Source organism: Phalaenopsis equestris, unplaced genomic scaffold (assembly GCF_001263595.1).
Source record: "Phalaenopsis equestris unplaced genomic scaffold, ASM126359v1 Scaffold198732, whole genome shotgun sequence".
NCBI lineage: Eukaryota > Viridiplantae > Streptophyta > Magnoliopsida > Asparagales > Orchidaceae > Phalaenopsis > Phalaenopsis equestris.
This window is the reverse complement of record NW_018218641.1, coordinates 50,107-69,214: the sequence shown is the minus strand read 5'-3', so window position 1 is coordinate 69,214 and position 19,108 is coordinate 50,107. Positions and strand designations below refer to the sequence as shown.

Sequence of the window (19,108 nt, the reverse complement as noted above, 5' to 3'; positions counted from 1 at the left end):
GTGATAACGAGCAGGTTTAGAATGAAAAGCTAAAGTAAGCAAAATAGGACTGTGGTCCGATGCAGCATGATTAAGATGTTTGACATGAATAATATTTTAGTAACCCAAAAAAGATGAGTTTCCCAGAAATCTATCCAGTCTCTGCATAAGAGAACCCCTCCGTCAAGTATAAGGAGAACCCGAAAAGCCTAAATCATAAAGGCCTGCATCCTCAATATGTTCACAGAAACGGTTGATAAGGCTTGTATCAACCTTAGCACCACCCCTTCTCTCCGAAGGCGACATAATCATATTTAGATCCCTTCCAATGAACCAATTTTCAGAAAATAGTGGCACCCATATGAGTAAGTTGTTGCTAAAGAAGAAGTTTGTCCTTTAAAAGAGAACTGGCATAAATGAAGGTAGTCCAACCATAAAAATTCAACCATAAAAATTCTCCAACTAAATTCTCCAACTGATAATGAAGAAGAACATATTGTACGTTATCATCAATAATGTTAAGAGTAATGTCTTTCTGCCAAAAGAGCCAAATTTTATAGTTCTGATTACTGTAATGTATGTATCCCTTGAATTTCTTAAGGATATTCTCTTTATGAACCATAACAAACAGCTCCAAAAGAACAATATATGGTTGAGGACCTATCTTGTTCGCCGCTTCCTCATGCTCAAAGAAGAAGGGTGGAGGTTCGCGTCGAGTAGTTTCATCGCCTCTCACGGAAGACGGGAAGGGGTTGTGTGTTTGTCTTCCTCCTCGACTCAGCTCGACAGCAGCGCGATAATGTTCGTCGTTTCTTCAACACTCAGCTAGGACATGATCGGCTCCTCCTTCGTCTTCTTCCTCGACTTAGCTCGACAGCAGTGTCATCCTGTTTGTCGTTTCTTCGATACTCGCTAGGACACAATCGGCTCCTCCTTCGTCTTCCTCCTCGACTCAGCTTGACAACAGCGTGATCCTTCTGGAGTTCGGCCTCAACTCCCCCTTTATTCTCTATTTTTTCTCTACTGCTTTCGATGGCCACTGTTCCTCCCTCGAATCAGTACCCAGGCAAAGAATCTTTTGTTGAGGCACTTGGAAAGGGTTTAGACTTTGAGAAGGCTGTCGACCATGTGGTGTTTCCTCAAATCTATCATGATTCCCTTGAAGGGAAAGCCGACTGTCCGTTTGTTAAGAGGGCTTGTAGAAAGGGTGGTAAGACCGCTCTTATTTTTTCGGATCTCGAAGTCTCTATTATGATTGAAAAATGCAAATTCACACTCATAGGGAAATTTCAATTAGGGCATCCAAAAATTGAGGTTATTTGCAAAACTTTTGAGGATCTCAAATTTGTAGGACAATGGAAGGTGGGTCTCTTTTCTGGGAGACGTGTGATGATATGATTGACTACGGACGAAGACTATGCTAAGATTTTCTCCAGTAAATACTCATCATTGAAGGAAAAACTATGAAGTTACTTAAGTGGTCTCCTGAAATTGATTCAATCCAAGAACAACCTACAATACAAATATGGTTTAAGATACCTGAGCTTAAATTTGCATCTTTTCAACTATCAGGTCATTTATTTGATTGAGGCAATGCTTGGGAGACCCATGAAATTAGATACCTATTTTTAATCTCACCAGGCCTTTTGTTGTCAGGATCCTTGTGGAGAGAAATATCACTTTACTTGACATTGAAGAAATTCGGCTTGACACTGCACATAATGGACACTGGCAACAAATTTTCATACAACAAAGACCATATTATTGCACCCATTGTAAGATGTTTGGACACACAATTGAAAAATGTTTCAGGCTCCAGCCTAATTTGAGACCACAACCTCAAGTGCTCATCTAGCTACTCAAGAAGCACCTATTTCACCTGTTGATATGGTAGAAACTGCAACTAGAGAGGATATTTCCACTGTTTGTGCCCCAGAGGAACACCCCTCACTACCTCAGCCCTCTCATGTTGTCGAAAATAAGGATACTCTCCTTTTAGTGTCAGATGATGCTCCATATGCTATGGAAACAATTATTGTTGATGTAGAGGGCCCTCAAACCTTGGAGGAGTGTCAAGTTCAAGGTGTGCAATAGGTGAAAATTGCCCCCATTGATGATCAACTCAGTGATAAGTTGAGACAACCCTTAGAAGTTGATTGGCAAGTTCGTAAAACCAAGAAAAAAGGACTAAATGAACTCAGAAATTTACAGAAGGATGCTTTGCTAGTTTCGGGTGGAAGCCCTTATCACAGTTTGGTACTAGACTCCCTCTCTAGAACCAGGGAGCGAGGAAACCCCACTTATTATGATTAAGCTCTCTGGTGGACCATTTTATCCTTTTGAGGAAATTGTCTATCTGTTTGGGGTATACTTGTACTTTTTTTTTATCATTTTGAGACTTGTATGCCTTGTGAGTGGGTTTTGAGCACCACACTCCCTAAAACCTTTGTATCTTCTTCTCATCAATAAAATTTTTATTTTGGCGAATATATATATATATATGGAATTATTAAATCATTCATCCACACTTCAGATATTAATAAATAATCTTGAGGCAAATGATGATTAGAAACAACACTCATAAAACTATCATAATATTGAAATATGCTAGAATCACTTTGTTTAATACACTTTGAAATGAATATTCATTAGGCACATACATTTATCTAATATGTATATTACTCTTTACATTACCTCATGTACGCTTAGTTTTACTTGTAATATTTTGCCCCAGTGATTGAGTTGTTCCACTAATATTGATTTAACACATTCGATCTTTCAAAATCAAGAAAATGGTATTGTCCAAAGAAGTAATCAAAATTATTAATCCATTCTAAAATCCCTAAAGCATGTTTATGTGTTTAAATGAATGAAAGAACATAATTTTAGACATCAGTATACAACCATAACTTGACACATTTAAATTGCTTCGTTTTTTTCATTAACCCAATTAATGCTTCATACTTTTTTAAGTTATGATAATGAAAATGTTGGCACTAAAACGAAATTAACACGGAACATGTAAAGGGCTAAAGTTCTTATGTAAATAGGATAACACATTCAATGTATATCAAAATAAATTGGGTCAAAAAGAATTTTAAAATTATTAATCTCTTAAACAATATAATATATATCAAAATTTAGATTAGACAATTCAAATTAAATTTTATTTTCTAAGAAAAAATAAAGATTTAAAAAATATTAAAATTTTCTGGAATGAGCCCAAATCCATTTAGGCTTAAGTTCAGCTTCATTTTATGACCACTGATTCAACCATGGTTAACTAAACCAAATAAATCATGATCTCTCGGTAACCTAGTCATCAAGCAATGAATTGTAATAGATTCAGCCAATAAAAACTAAGCATATAAATGAAAATGATAACAACCAAAATTTACTCTTCAATAAAAAACTAATAAAGCCAAATATAAGCAATAAACAACTAGTACTACCTTTTGTCACCTGCTTCCACCATTCATCTATTTGCTTCCCTTTCTGAAGCTGATCACTATTAAGATACTCTCTAATGGAAGAGTTTAAGGACCAAATGCGTAGACTTTGACTGCTACTTATAAAGTCCAAAAGCAAACTTTGTGGGCTACTGTTGCCTGCATCAGGGTTCTTATCTTCCTTGTGGAAGGAAATGATCTTTCTCGTTGTCTCAACCTGGCAGAGGAACTAGAAAGTCAAACATCAAAGAGAAGATATCCAATAACTTGGACAAAACTGAATATAAAGCAAATACTAATATAAAATTATGATTAAGCATAAAAAGATGAATTGAAAAAGTGAACTCCAAAAGGAAAGCGAAAATTATTTTTCTACAAGAATGAATAAAAACAAAGTTAAGAAAAATGCAATAAGTTGAATTGGTCCTGACTCGTTTTATTAGAATTAAATGACAATATGACACTCAACAAGACACAACGAAGAAAAAGTATTCATGTAGCCGGCCACACTTAGTGTGCTAAAGGCTTCTTGTTGTTGTTGTTGCTGTGTTAGTGTTGGTCCTGACTCATTTTAGTGAAATATTTCTTTTCAAAATAATACAAATTTCAATTGAGTGTGATAAGCATTACGCTAACCTTCTTTGGATCTGAGTTTAAAGTATTAATTACAATATCCAAACGAATAATTTGTGCAAGCAACCATGTCACATGATTACTACGAAGAATCTGATGATCTCCTTGAGTAACTCTTGAGGCAAGTTTGTTAACAAATTCAAGAAAATCGATGTACCCGTTCTTCATTAGAAAGAAAAATAAATCCGCAAACATAAGCCAATCCTGCCAACACTGAATTTCTGCAAAAATAAATGCATCAATAGAAAGTCAAAAGCATTGCAAAATGGGCAAATAAGAAAAGCAAATTATAAACAGAGATTCCGAGTGAGCTGTGACATAAAAACAAACCAATTCTTAAAATTATTTATTGTGTAAAAGAATCACCTATCGCATGTAAAAACATACATATGATATGCAATACAAAAGCATAAAACAAAAAAAAAAAAAAACTTCTTTTATTTACAAAGCAACCCTAAAAAAGTATTCCGGACGCACATACTCACTGATAGAGATATTCAAATAGATTTTCAAATATTGGTTTCAAAAAAGTTTTCAATCCTTGATTAGAATGGACCGAAATAATATCTTATTTACTTAACTATTTTATAAAAGGCTTAAATAGTACTCAAGAGTGATTGAATGGCAGTAGGATTTTTCCGTAATAAAAAAATCATAGCTCAGATCCATGTCCAGTATACTTCCAACAGCATTTCCCAGTCAAGCCTCCGTTAAAACTCTTTTGTAAATTTGTGTTTGTGCTTGGGGTGACAGATGGTTTCTTTAGCATGTCCCATGATACGAGTAATGAGATGCGTGGACTAACACGTAACACCTTAAATTTCAAATTTAAGATGTACCCCAAATTTCGCATCGCTTAAAATTTAATCGAAGCAATTTTAAAAAATTCTACCTGTTGAATAGGTCAATTTGATAACTAGCAGAATGCATCAATTTAAACGAATGAGAAATAAAGTTATAAGGTTTAATTAACTTAATTAATCCTAATCCTCTCCCTAATCCCGCATGCTTACTGCACTTAACTGCCCATGCATTGGCTTGATTGATCCAATGGTTGAGAGCTCAAGGGAGTAAGTTGAATATCGCATTCACTTCCTCTCTCCCATTTTTCTCATTACCAAGAGCTCCAGCGATCGGCTACTGTAGCTGACGAGGCGCACGATCAGCAGAGAGCCACAGGTGATGATCTAAAGCCCCGGGACAAAATTGATGTATAGGAAATTAGTTCATCACCCACTGCAAGTTAGAACAAGTGCTTGTGAAGATTTAATCTAACCAAATCAACCGCCTTTTTCATGCCACAACTACTTGTAACACCCAAAATTTAAGAAACCAGGTAAGTGTTTGACATTAAATTATGCCCTAAATTTTGCACTACTCAGAATTCAATTGATCAATTTTATAAAATCTACAATCAATTTGACACATAACACTAGATATAATTGGAAATATAAAATTTAAAATAACACTCACTTAAACTTAATTAATTCTAAAATTAATTTAATTAATTGTCACTGTGCAGCTTAGAGAAATCCACTAAAATGTAGATGCAATGACTGATGGAAATTTCAATGGTCGAGATAAATTGATATAAGGCTAGTCGGAAGCAACAAATTGCAACTTCTTCTTGCAATTTGGACTTTTGGGGAAGGAAATACTGCAGCTTTAAGGAGCATTTAAATAAATTGATTAAGGTATTTGAAAAATATGTTATTATGTTTGTAGATTTGCAGTTGATCACATTAATTTAGGAATTTTTTTATTTTTCTTATTTATGAACAATAATTAGGGTAGAGAATTACCATTCTCGTGAGGGCACTTTTAAGAAAAAAAATTGATACTAATGATGGTTTAGGGTAAGTAATTTGGTATGATATATACATATATATACTTTTATAATAACTTTTGTCAAAATGCAAATTAGTTTATTGTATTTCCTTCAACTTCCTATGGAACTTGATGGTTACTTTGTTTTATTTGAGTGCGAGTTTTAGTTGATGGTAAAGAAAGCAGGGAATAGAAGATGGTATTGGGAAGGAGATAATACAAGGAAGTCTTTTTTTAGATAGATTTCACAAATGAATTATATTTAGGGTTAAATCACGATATAATCCAAAAATTCATGAAATCCTAAAGGTTTATGGTTTTAAGTGTTTTATGATAAGCGGCAAGTCAGCTCAATATGAGATTGGAGAAACTTGATGTAGAACTGCCCGGTCAATTCAGGTGAAACAATCTTGTACTAACTTAAGAAAAAAAAATTATAGATCTTCATATGTTTTCTCATTTGAAAAAGATGCATTTAGTATTTCTTGCATATTGTGGAAGAAAATCTGCATTGAATGTATGGATGCAAGTTGAATTCTTCATATGATAAATGTGATGTTATTATGTTATGATATATGACTATGCTTTTGAAATTAATTAACAGTAGGTATTAGTTTGTTATGATTCATGTCTATGATATATGAAAAGTTATGAATGTTTGCTACAGGTATTATACTTTAAGAAATGTCAAGAATGTTGTTATTGGTAGACTATTATATATGCGCTTACAAGTATGCTATGTTACGATGTGGTATTCCCAACTTCTGGTGTTCAGGCAATGACAAATTTTTGAAAACTGTTGCAATTAGACGATAATAGAATGTAGGGAGTTGTTGGTATCCAGGGCTATTGATAAAAATTATGTTGAAGGGGTAACCTTTATCAATAGTTAATATGACTTATGTGACAGGGTGACAACCCATAATCAAATAGGACATGAAAATAGTTGAGGCATTAACATTTACAAGTGACGTTGCTATGAACATGTTTATGATTCTTATGAATATACTTATGATTACATGATGACGACTACACGTGGATGAACGGCATACATGTTTCTACAACAGTCATGATTTTCTACACTATCTGGTTTCTTTTTATATTATATAAGATTCTAGCATTTATGATTTATGTGTGGACTTGTACAGACATACGAGCATGCATGTTATTTATCTTTCTTGTATAAAATCTTATTTTAGTCTTGATTATTTCGTTAAGCTCATTGATGTATTTGGGGTGGGTAATCAATATGAATAAATATCATACATGCACAACATAAATATTATATCCTAAATTACATTTGAATAATAAATTTTCTCAGTACAGATGAATATGCCTGAAAGAGAATAAGAAATAATGAGGGTCAGTCTCCTAGGCCAATTGCAAAACAAGAAGTACAAGTTGAAAAATATATTGCACAAAAATGATAATCAAAACAGAACAAATGAGGAAAATAGAACCGTTGATTAATAGTGTTCAGTTGATATCATAAGTGGTTGACAAAATGGCTGCTATTGAAAGGTCATCCACTAGTACAGGGTCTAGATGTAAAGATGGGGTAGAAGTTGATCGGTACTTAAGCCACCTGCATTCAATGGTGCAGTGACCCTACAGTTGTTGAAGATTGGAAATTCTAGATGACATGATTTGTCCACAAAACAGAGGAGTGGTGGGAGGCGCTGCATAAAGAGAAATTTCAGTTAAAACATTTTGCGCATATTCAATGGGATGAGATTTTGTGAAAGTCTTCAAGAATTGGTTTATTTCATATTCAGTCAGATTAGTACTGCAAGATAAATTCTTCAATTTGACTCAGAGACTCAGATCAGTTATGTAATATGAGGCATGATTTAATTGTCTTTTCATATGCACCTCATTATGTCAGTACTCAAAAAGAATGTCATAGATTTATGTTCGGCCTCAGAGATCAATTGAGGTTGGCTTTGATGTCATTTGAAATTACTGATTCTTCAATGCTAGTTGAAAGAGTCAGACAAAAATAAGCTCAACTTTTCTAATTAGCGATGGTAACCTCGGGAAAACAAAAGAAACAATTTTGGGAAGGGAGAAGACTTTTAAAGCAAAAAAATTAAATCAGAAGGTAAGCAGAAGCAGTCTCAATCAAAAAAGCCAGTTTGTGAGAAATGAAAAAAAGACATTTTCATCAGTGTGATGGGTTCAGAAAAATGCTACGAATGTGAACACCTAAGGCAACTTCATTAAAACTGTCCGCAAGAAAAGAAAAGAGACAGTAGATAGTTGACATTTACAAGACAGGGACAGCCCAAAAAAATTATTGGAAGACATTCGGTTCAACAAAACTCCATTTTTAAAAAAATCTTTAACTCAAGCAAAGGGTGAAACTTCAAAGATCAGAACTGAGCAACTAGTAAAAGTCATAGTTTTTACAATTACTCCTCAAGAAGTTAAAGAATCTGAAAAATTATTTACAAACATGCTTATGATTCATATCAGTCAAACACTAGTCTATTCATTTTAGGTGCATCGGACTCTTTTATTACCTATTGATGACATTTATAAAAATATGCATGAATTAAAAAACATCCTAGTTAATGCAAAATTTTTTTATGTATTTCTTGAAGAATTGTCAGGGCTACCGCCTAAACGAAAAGTTGATTTTGGCATTGATGTGCAGCCAGTGATGTCTATAATTTTCAAGTCTCCTTACAGGACGACTCCGAAAGAACTGCAGTAATTAAAATGTAATTGTAGAAACTGATAGATAGGGTTTTATAAGGCCAAGCAATTCGCCTTATAGTACTCAAGTATTGTTTGTCAAGAAGAAAGTCGAATCTATACAGTTATCTATTGATTATAGAGAGCTAAACAAGGTGAGAATCAAGAACAAATAGTCTTTGCCCAGGATTAATGACCTATTGGATCAGTTAGAAGGGTCTACCATATTTTCTAAGATTGATCGAAGATCAGGATGTTATCAAGTCAGAGTCGAGGAGGAAAATATATCTCAGACGGCTTTTGGAACCATGTATGGTCATTATGAATTCTTAGTTATGTCTTTTGGCTTAATCAATACTCTTGTCGTATTCTTGGACCCGATGAATCGAATCTTCAAGTCTTATGTGAATCAATTTGTCATTAATATTATTGATGATATTCTAATAAATTCAAGAATTGATGGTGATCCTGTCAAATATCTGATGATAGTCTTGGAGTTATTGAGGCAGAATCAACTATATGCAAAGTTGTCAAAATGTGAATTTTGATTGTGGAACATTGTATTCTTGAGGCATATTATCAATGGACAAAAAATACCAATGAATACTCAGAAAGTGAAAACAATTGCAGAATGACCTACTCTAAAGAATGTTATGAAGGTATGCAATTTTCTTAGTTTGGTAGGATATTGCATGAGGTATGTTAAATGATTTTCACAGATAGTTATGTCATTATCCAAAATGATGAAAAAAATATCCAATTTGAGTGGAATGTAGAATGTGAGCGAAATTTTCAAGAGTTGAAGAAACAGTTGATTACTGCTTCAGTGTTAACTATTCTATCAGGTATAGAAGGATTCCAGATTTACGGCGACGCGTCGTTGCGAGACTTATGTTGTGTTTTAATGCAAACTAAAAAGATAATAGCTTATTCATCCAGACAATTAAAGCCACATGAGAGGAATTATCCGACCCATAATTTGGAGTTAGTTGTGATAATTTGCTCTCAAAATTTGGCGCCATTATTTATATGGTGTGAAGTGCGATGTCTTCACCGATCATCGGAGTTTGAAGTACATATTCACACAAAAAGAGTTAAATCTGAGGAAGATGAGATGGATACAGTTGATTAAAAACTATGATTTGGATATACAGTGTTGTCCTGATCGAGCAAAAATAGTTGTCGATGCTTTGAGTTGTAAATCTACATGTAGGTGCAAGCTAGATCATTACTCAAAAGTTGGAATTGACTAAAAAAATTGATGCATTGCAGCTGCAAATCAGAAGACTGAGTGATATGGGTATTACATCAGGTGATTGTGCAACTAACTTTCTTAAATATAATCAAGGCAGCTCAGAGTGTTAACAATGAATATCTGAAATCTTAAAACAGCTTTAATCAGGAAGGAGGTTGGATATGACTATTGATGAAGATGGTATTATCATAAACAAGCAGTTATAGATACTTGCTAATTCTGATTTGAGACAGGAAATCCTATATGAAACTCATTATTCAGGCTACACATCCATCCGAACAACTCTAAAATGTACAATTGATATTCTTGTGGCTAGATATAAAGAAGAAAGTTGTTGAATATGCGTCTAAATGTAAAGCTTGTCAGATCGTAAAGGATGAACAATCAGAAACCTACCAGATTGCTACAATCATTATCTATACCTAAATAAAAATGAGAAGAAATTGTTATGACTTTTATTATGGGATTTCTCCGATCCAGACAATGTCACGACAGTATTTGGAACATTATTAACAGGCAAACAAAGGTAGCTCATTTCTTTCAAATCAGACAGACAAATTTAGCTAAAATCTTGGATAGATTATATGTTAAAGGAATAAACAGATTGCACGGAATTGTAGAAGTTATCATTTATGATAGAGATGGAAGATTCACGCCCGGGTTGTGGAAAGGCATTCAACAAGGTTTGGGTATTTATATGCACTTTAGTAAAGCATTTTATCCACAAATCAACGAACAATCGAATAAGACAATTCATGTATTGGAAGATTTGTTGAGGTTTTGCGTCCTTGACTTTAGCAGCAGTTCGGAAGATCACATTTTGATGATCGAGTTTGTCTACAATAATAACTATTAATCCACTATCAAAATGGCCCCTTATGAAGCACTGCATGTTAGAAATTATAGAACTCCATTAAGTTGGGTTGAAGTGACTGAACGTAAAATGTTAGAACACGAGTTAGTTGATAAAGCCTAAGTTAATCACATGAAACCGATTGAAAGTTGCTTTGTTATGACCCAATGCAGAAGCGATGGAATTTGAAATTGGTGATTTTGTGTCTCTAAAAGTCAGGGCAATGAAAGGTACAGTTAGATTTGTTCAGAAACAAGTTAAATCCTAGGTACATCGGTCCTTTTGAAATTATACAAAGGATCGGCCATATTGTTTAAAAATTAGTGTCATATGTTGATATGTCAGATATTCATGATGTTTCACATCTCAATGCTGAGAAAATCAGTTACAAATTCATATCAAAGGATTTCATATTGAAGTACAAAAAAATATAACTTATATTGAAGAGCCTGAAAGCATTTTAAAAGCTGATCTTAAGAAGCTAAGAAAGAGAGATTCCTTTTGTCAATATAAAGTGGAAGCATGGGTCTCAAAAAGAAGCTATATGGGAAATGAAAAAGGAAATGCAACAGAAGCATCCCTCACTGTTCAAGTAAACTAAAAAATTTCGAGGACGAAAATTTTATGGGGGGAATGTTGTAACGCCCAATTATTCAAACTTAAAATGAACCCCAAATTTTGCATCTCCCGAAATTAAATCGAAACATTTTTATAAAATTCTATACGTTGAATCAGTCAATTTGATATATAATACCATGCATGAATTTTAAACGGATGAGAAGTTATAAAATTATAAAGTTATAAGGTTTAATTAACTTAATCCAAATATTCTCCCTAATTCTACATCACAATTGTTCTCTACCGACTCTCCCGAACTTAGTTTTGCATGTGTTGGCTTGATTCGATCGAATGGCCAAGAGCTTAAGGAAGCAAGTTAAATGTTGCATTCACTTCCTCTCACCTCATTCCTCCTTACCGCGAGGTCTAGCAATCGATTATTATAGCTGGATGAGGCGCACGACCAATAGAGAGCCAAGGTTACGACCGAGGCTCCAGTCGAAATCGGTGATTAGGAAACTCTCACGCTACTTCTGACATTCATTCCCTAAATCGGTGTACTTCATCATTTCAGGTAATTGTAGCGAAGCAAATTTGTGTCAGAGCCTACGAATTGATTTGTGGGCTTGAGTAAAGGCTATTAGCGAGAAATCAATGAAGAAAATGGTGGATTAAGGTGATAGAAGGAAGAGGGAAGAAGAATAGACAGTAACGGATAAGAGATAGTTATGTAAGGAAGATCGTTTGAAGAATTTCTCAATAAGTTATGTTTTGGGTTAAATTACGAGATAAGCCAAAATTTCATGAAATTATGAATTTCATGTTGTTTAAACTAGGAGGCAAACTCAAGGTGAGCTTGAGAAAACTCGTCGTTGAGCTACTCTATCAATTCAAATGAAATAATTTTGAGCTAGCAAGAGAAATAACTCCCTGTAGGTCCATGTGATTATGTGTTTAACACTTACATTTTAATTTTTATGCATATTGTGAATTAATGCTTACAAAATTTGTATGAAAACAAACTTGTTGCCACTTACGATACATATAATATTAATGTGTTATGAATCTGATGAACATTCTTATGAAATCATTTCTTGCAGGTATTTATTTACTATGATTCATACATACGATATATGAAATGTCTATGATGAATGCTTGTTACATGAATTATGATTTAAGAAATGTCACAAGTTGTGTTATAGGAAAGTTATTATGTGAATAACAAACTCCACAAATTGTTGGAATCAAACAACGATAAAAATTAGATAATAGTTGATGCCACAGAGCTATTGATAATTGTTATATTGGGGAACCCAATTTTTATCAATAGGTAATATGCATTCGGGTTGAGTGACGACCCAATGATATGGCATGAAAATAATTACAAGTGACATTCCTATGATTATGTTAAATGAATCTGATGAGCATGTTTATGATTATACGTGAATGGATAAAATACATGTTTTAAACAAATGTCATGTTTTGCTACATTACATGTTTTATACGTTTATAGAATATTGTGACATCTATTGTGAACATGTACATGGATTACATACAAGCATGCTCGTTATTTTTTTTTTCATGTATAAAATCTTATTTTAACCTTAATTATTTCGTTGAGATTGATGTTTCTCACTTTACATTGTTGACTTTTAGAAATGGGTAAGGAGCACCAGAGCAAGTATCAAGTGTGACCTGTGCAGCTTTTACATTTCATAGTTTTGGGAGCTTTTATAGACTTTTGGGTGCATACGTTTATTATGTTAGATTTAGCAGCTCTGTATAGATATACAATTTTTTATTATATGATTTTATATTCTTCCATGTATACGCATACGAATGATTTATGCAATGAAATATATCAAGTATGTTATGGCAAATTAGTTGAACTAGTTCATCACCCACTGGGTCTTGATTCTACAAATCAAGACGAATGTTGGTGAGAGTTTAGTCTGATCGAATCATGCGCCTCTGTCGCACCACAGTTGATCATTAAAGGGGGGTTAGTTGGGGTGTGACATAACATATATTTGTTTTTTTTTGTTTTCCTTTCCTTCTCCTTTCCTTCAAAACTGAACTCTGATCAGACTTAATAAGCTTATCATAATGTTGGATGAAAATTGCACAAAACAAATGTTCATTATGATAGAAATATATAACGAAGATTTACATACATACCATTCAATTCTTATATATTTACACATCTAACACCTCAACTTCAATTTTTACTTGCATGCCACCTTACCTATACATGAAAAGGTGTTTCACTCCTTAAAAGCTAAAATAGTTGTACATTTGATGTGTTATGAAAGACTTGGGGGTGTAAATGTAAAAAGTAAAGTTCAAGCATCAGAAATGTAAATATAAAACAACTGGGTGGTATGTATGTAAATGCCCCAACCCATAAATGGGGAGACTGAAAATGCAACCACATTGTAGGCCTAGAAAACCTGTCCATGAAAATGGCACTGAGCACAATCACTACCCACTCTCAAATAATCTCGAAAACACTTGACAGATGTTTCAATGTAGCAAGCCAAGCTGTTAGGGCCATTTGACAAGGAGATAAAATAATGAAACCAAATGGAGAATGTTCGATTCTTTTTGAGCATCTCAGTTTAAATTAACAAAATGAAAAGAAACTTTTTTCATTTTAAATTACCCTTTCTTTTCCTAGTGTTCTTATTCTCTTTAAATTTCTTCCAAACCAAATCAAGAGTATAATTATCTAGTTAAATGCTTCATATTTAAGAACAATTAGGATTTTTACAGTATTTGAAATCAAATATGATAATTAACAAAATATGGCATAAAACATTAAAAAAAGAAAACAGAGCCGAGTTCTGGAGCACCTGAGTTCGTCATTTTAAGTAAATCAATAGTTCGTTCAATAACAGCCTCACAAATCATATCCTGAGAGAAAACTGCTATGGGGGTCGGTGGTTGAACTTGCTGCCTATAGCAAGGAGCTAAAAGAAGAACGCGTCTCCACCAATCTGGAGAAGGATTGGTGCGAAGGGCATGCCTAAGGCAACGCAGTGCCCTCTCCCAATCTAAACTACCTCGTTGTATAGAAAAGGCAAGCTCCTGCACAAACATAAAAGTGAAGTATAATCATTTCCAGAGGCCAGAGTTTGAATTATATAAACCATTTGAGGAATAAAAGGAACAAATGATAAGCAAGCTTTCAGTCGGTATAAAAATTTGGGGGGGGGGGCAGTTTAGCTATAAGAAAATCATTTAAATTTAAGTCAAATGATTTAAATTGTATTGGCTTTAAATCAATTTTAAAAAGTCGGTATAAGACAGGCAATTGACAAATGTTCTATGCGAGAAAGACTGTGTAATTTTGAAGTTGCCGCAGTCAAGGATGTGGGAGTATAAGATCGAACATGACGGCGGCATTTACATACCATACAATTCTTATATATTTGCATATCTCACACCTAAACTTTTACATTTACACACATAGCACTCAAATCATTAATATCACATCAAAAATAACAGGATTACCACTTTTTAAAATGTAGTACACATTGTCATGAATAGATTTAAAGCCAAGGTGCTATGTATGTCAATATGAAAGGTTAGGAGTGAGATGTGTAAATACATGATAAATGTGTGCTTTGAACCCAGACCATTTTACTTGCTTCCAACACTTTGATCAAATCACCAACTCTACATTTTTTTTATTTATTGTTATTTTTATTTTTACTTTTTTGTGCACCACCCATCTATGACGAAAGTAAAGTGTGTTGCAGAAATAACGACAGGCAATTGACAAATGTACTAAGCGAGCAAGAATGTGTAATTTTGAAGTTGCCGCAGTCAGGGATGCGGGAGTATAAGATTGGACATGACGGCAACATTTACATACCATACAATTTTTATATATTTGCATATCTCACACCTAAACTTTTACATTTACACACATAGCACTCAAATCATTAATATCACATCAAAAATAACAGGATTACCACTTTTTAAAATGTAGTACACATTGTCATGAATAGATTTAAAGCCAAGGTGCTATGTATGTCAATATGAAAGGTTAGGAGTGAGATGTGTAAATACATGATAAATGTGTGCTATGAACCCAGACCATTTTACTTGCTTCCAACACTTTGATCAAATCACCAACTCTGCATTTTTTTTTTTTTTTTTTTTGTGCACCACACGTCCATGACGAAACTAAAATGAGTCGCAAAAATAACGACAGGCAATTGACAAATGTACTAAGCGAGAAAGAAAGTGTAATTTTGAAGTTGTCACAGTCAGAGATGTGGGAGTATAAGATCGGACATGATGGCAGGGAGCATCAAAAGAGGGAGATGAGGCTAACCGAGGTCAAGCAGAAGTAAAAGGAGCATGCAAGGTATGCCTGCAAAGGGCAGTAGAGAGAGCCAAAAGCAAGTTCATGCAAGATTTTAAGAAGATTTGAGAAGATGAAAGGACCGAGTTTTTGGGTTACCTGAAAATGAGCAAGAGCCAGAGCAAGGTCATGAACGAGAAACGGTAAGAAATTGCATGGATTATGGCAGTTTGTGGCTAAAGAAAGTGGAGTTCAAGAGAAGAATTAGTCTGAATGCAATCGTGGGGAATGTAGGAGTGGGCACTGTAGAAATGATGTGATGCTTTTTTTATTTTTTACTTTTTTAGTATTTTAGGTATATATATATATATAGATGGCAAAGCCCAAACAAGTGGTTAACTACATAAAATATATTTCACCTTTTATATATGAATTTATTTGTTATAGAAAAAGAACCATCTTAATTTCTTTGATTAGAACAAAACTACTAGGAAGATTTGCTTGCTCTTCAACAGGTTATAGAAAAATAAATTGATCATGGATACTCAAAAAGGTATTTATGCTAAAATAAAATAACAATATCAGTTATCCAAGTCCATATAAGCCAGGATTAATGGCTCTCTAAATTTGTATAGTTTAACAACTAGCAAAAGAGGAACATGACATGCCAACTAGCCCAGAATTTTTTGTTATAATAACAGTTGTTTGACTATCACTGAGCATCTTAATTGCATCTTTTATCTCAACTTAAGATTTTTTTAATAGCCTTTGAATCCATATTCCATCGCATATTCCTAGTACAAGAGTACGATATTTAGATTCTACACTACTCTGAGAGAAGACAGCTTATTTTTTGCCCCAGAAGTACAAACAATATTCAAAGTCTACACTACTCTGGGAGACAACAGCTTATTTTTTCCTTCTCCAAGTGACGAGATTGCCCCCAAAGTATAAACAATGCCCAATAGTTGATTTTTTATCAATTATCTCTCCTACCAAGCTAGCATTTATGTCTATCTAATCTCATAGTTTTCAAATCTTCTGAAAAGAAAACCATGTCAAGGATTCATCATCAATTATCTCAAAATTTTATTTCATGCTTCCAAATAATCCTCACTTGGACTTTTTATGTGTTGGCTTACTACATTGACTGAACATGTAATATCAGGTCATGTGTGTGATAGATAGATTAGGTTACCCATAGGTCATTGATATAATTTTCATCAACTAGACTACTTTCTTCACATATGTCAATTTTTTATAGGAATCAATAGGTGTGTCAACAGGTTTGCATCCAAGTATGTCAATTTCACGTAGCAAGTCTAAGATGCATTTTCTTTTGAGATATGACAATTCTCTCTTTAGACCAAGCCACCTCCATTCTTAGAACAAATCGGAGGGTCATGATGTGCTTAATCTCAAATTCTATAACAAGCATCTGTTCTAGACTGACAATTCCCTCTAGATCATTACTACATGTACTATGAGAATTTTTGCCTCTAGGATTGGACTTAACAAACAGTGTATGATCAAATTAACACTGACAATATCCATTTGTAATCACGATTTTAGCAAACTTTTCAAACCAAGTTCGATGAGAATGTTTCAAGTCATATAAGAACTTCTTCAACTTGAAATCAACCTATTGTTCTATCTCCAAGCTTGGATATATAGTCATTAGAGTTGTAAATGAGTTGAGTTTGAGCGAGTTAAGCCTCGGCTCGTGTTCAAAATGGCTCGTGTTTGAAATGGTTCGTGAACAACGTGTTCGTGTTTGGCTCGAATAACATATTCTTGCTCGTGTTAGGCTCAAAATAGGCTCTGAAGAATATAAAATATCGTGAAATCGCGTCAATAATACCGCGGACTGCGGAATAACACCGATAACACAAATAATACCGCGGAATATTGAGTATATTTTTATTTTTATTTATTAATTAATTTATTTATTTCATTTCGAGCCGATTTGAGCCGAACACAAGCTTAAAAATTTGTTCGTGTTCGGCTCATTAAGCTTAACGAATGAGCCGAACACAAGCTGCTTAATGAGCCGAATACGAGCTGTTCGCGAACAACGAGTCGTTTTGACAGCCCTAATAGTTATGTAGATTTCTTCATCAAGGTACCCACTCAAGAAGGCATTTTTACATCAAATTGGTATTAGGTGAGAGTAGAACCCAAATTATATTAACCTTGGCCACAGGCGCAAAAACTTTCTGTTATTCAAGCTCATGTAGCTGCATGAAGAACTTGGCTACCAGTCCGGCTTTGAATCTCTCTATGCTTTCAACTTATTTATATTTAACCATGAATATCCATTTGCAACCTACTGAAATTTTTTCATGAGATAGCTACAAATGTTTGTGCTATTATTTAAGATGTAGCAATTTTCCCATAAGCAGCATATTTTTCAATTGGAAGACCAGCGCAGCCTTGAACATCTTTCATGGGTGCAATTGGTTCATTAAAGTCATCAACCAATGGTAAAGAGAGTCATGAAATGAAGAATCCATACCATTATCGTTATCAGATACAGGATGATTTGGTTCTGGCTCTTGACAATCTCGGATCTATATAGTGCCATCTACATGCTCAGTGGTCCTTCTGGCATAAATAAGAAATTCATGATAATTGGTGCCAAGTTGAGGCAAAGTGGAGAAAATTAGGATTATTTCAATGATAGAGTTTGGCTTTTCAAGTGGGGTTGGTGGAGTGATAGGATTTGATTTAGTTGAAGGAAAAATAACTTAAATATCTTGAAGAATATCTCAAATTTGATATTATCTGGAGTTCTCCAGAATTTCAAATTTGGGGATAGCAAGATTGATTCTCAAAGAATGATACACCTATGGAGTTACATATTCTTCTAGTGATTGGAGAGTAGCATTTGTATTATTTTTTATTGGAGTAACCGAGAAGATGCATTTGAAAGACTTGAGATCAAGTTCGGTACAGTTTTGTTGGGGGATTTCAACAAATATGGAATGATTAAAAATCTTCAATGATAAGTAAAAAAAAGCGAATATGTGGATAAGATTCCATCAAAACATTATTAAAAATCCTATTAATGAGATATGTGGATGTGAATATGGCTTCCCCCAAAACTATTTAGGCACATGATTAAGGAATAAAATGACATAGGCCACCTCAATGAAATGTTTATTCTTCTTCTCAGCGACCGCATTTTATTGAGAAGTATCTACATAGAAATTTATCTAACCAATATCTTGCTTGAAAAGATAATGATAAAGAACGGAAATAAAATATTACTTAGCATTATATGTCTGAAAAACTTGAATTTTATTTTGATATTGAGTGAAGATCATCTAATAAAATGATTGAAATATGATGGTTGTTTGATTTTTTTTTCATAAAGAATATTCATGTTGTTCTTATATGATTATCTATAGATGATACAAATCCTCATGCCCCGTTTATATTATTTACTTGTGGGGATCCACAGATATCACTATGAATTACAGAAAAATTACTTGAACGCTTGTATTGCAATTTAGAAAATACATGTTTAGTGTATTTTACAACTT

General features: G+C 33.8%; 1 protein-coding gene across 1 annotated transcript in view; it reads right to left on the bottom strand.

The window, feature by feature from the left end:
* LOC110035642 (mediator of RNA polymerase II transcription subunit 23) overlaps positions 1-19,108 on the bottom strand; it is a 171,109-nt gene that overhangs the window by 139,333 nt on the left and 12,668 nt on the right. Inside the window, exons 5-7 of the mRNA XM_020739908.1 lie at positions 14,104-14,338; positions 4,065-4,282; positions 3,432-3,645 (exon numbers count right to left, since the gene is read on the bottom strand). Of these exons, the coding sequence (XP_020595567.1) occupies positions 3,432-3,645; positions 4,065-4,282; positions 14,104-14,338 (667 nt within the window). The remainder of the gene's footprint in view (positions 1-3,431; positions 3,646-4,064; positions 4,283-14,103; positions 14,339-19,108) is intronic.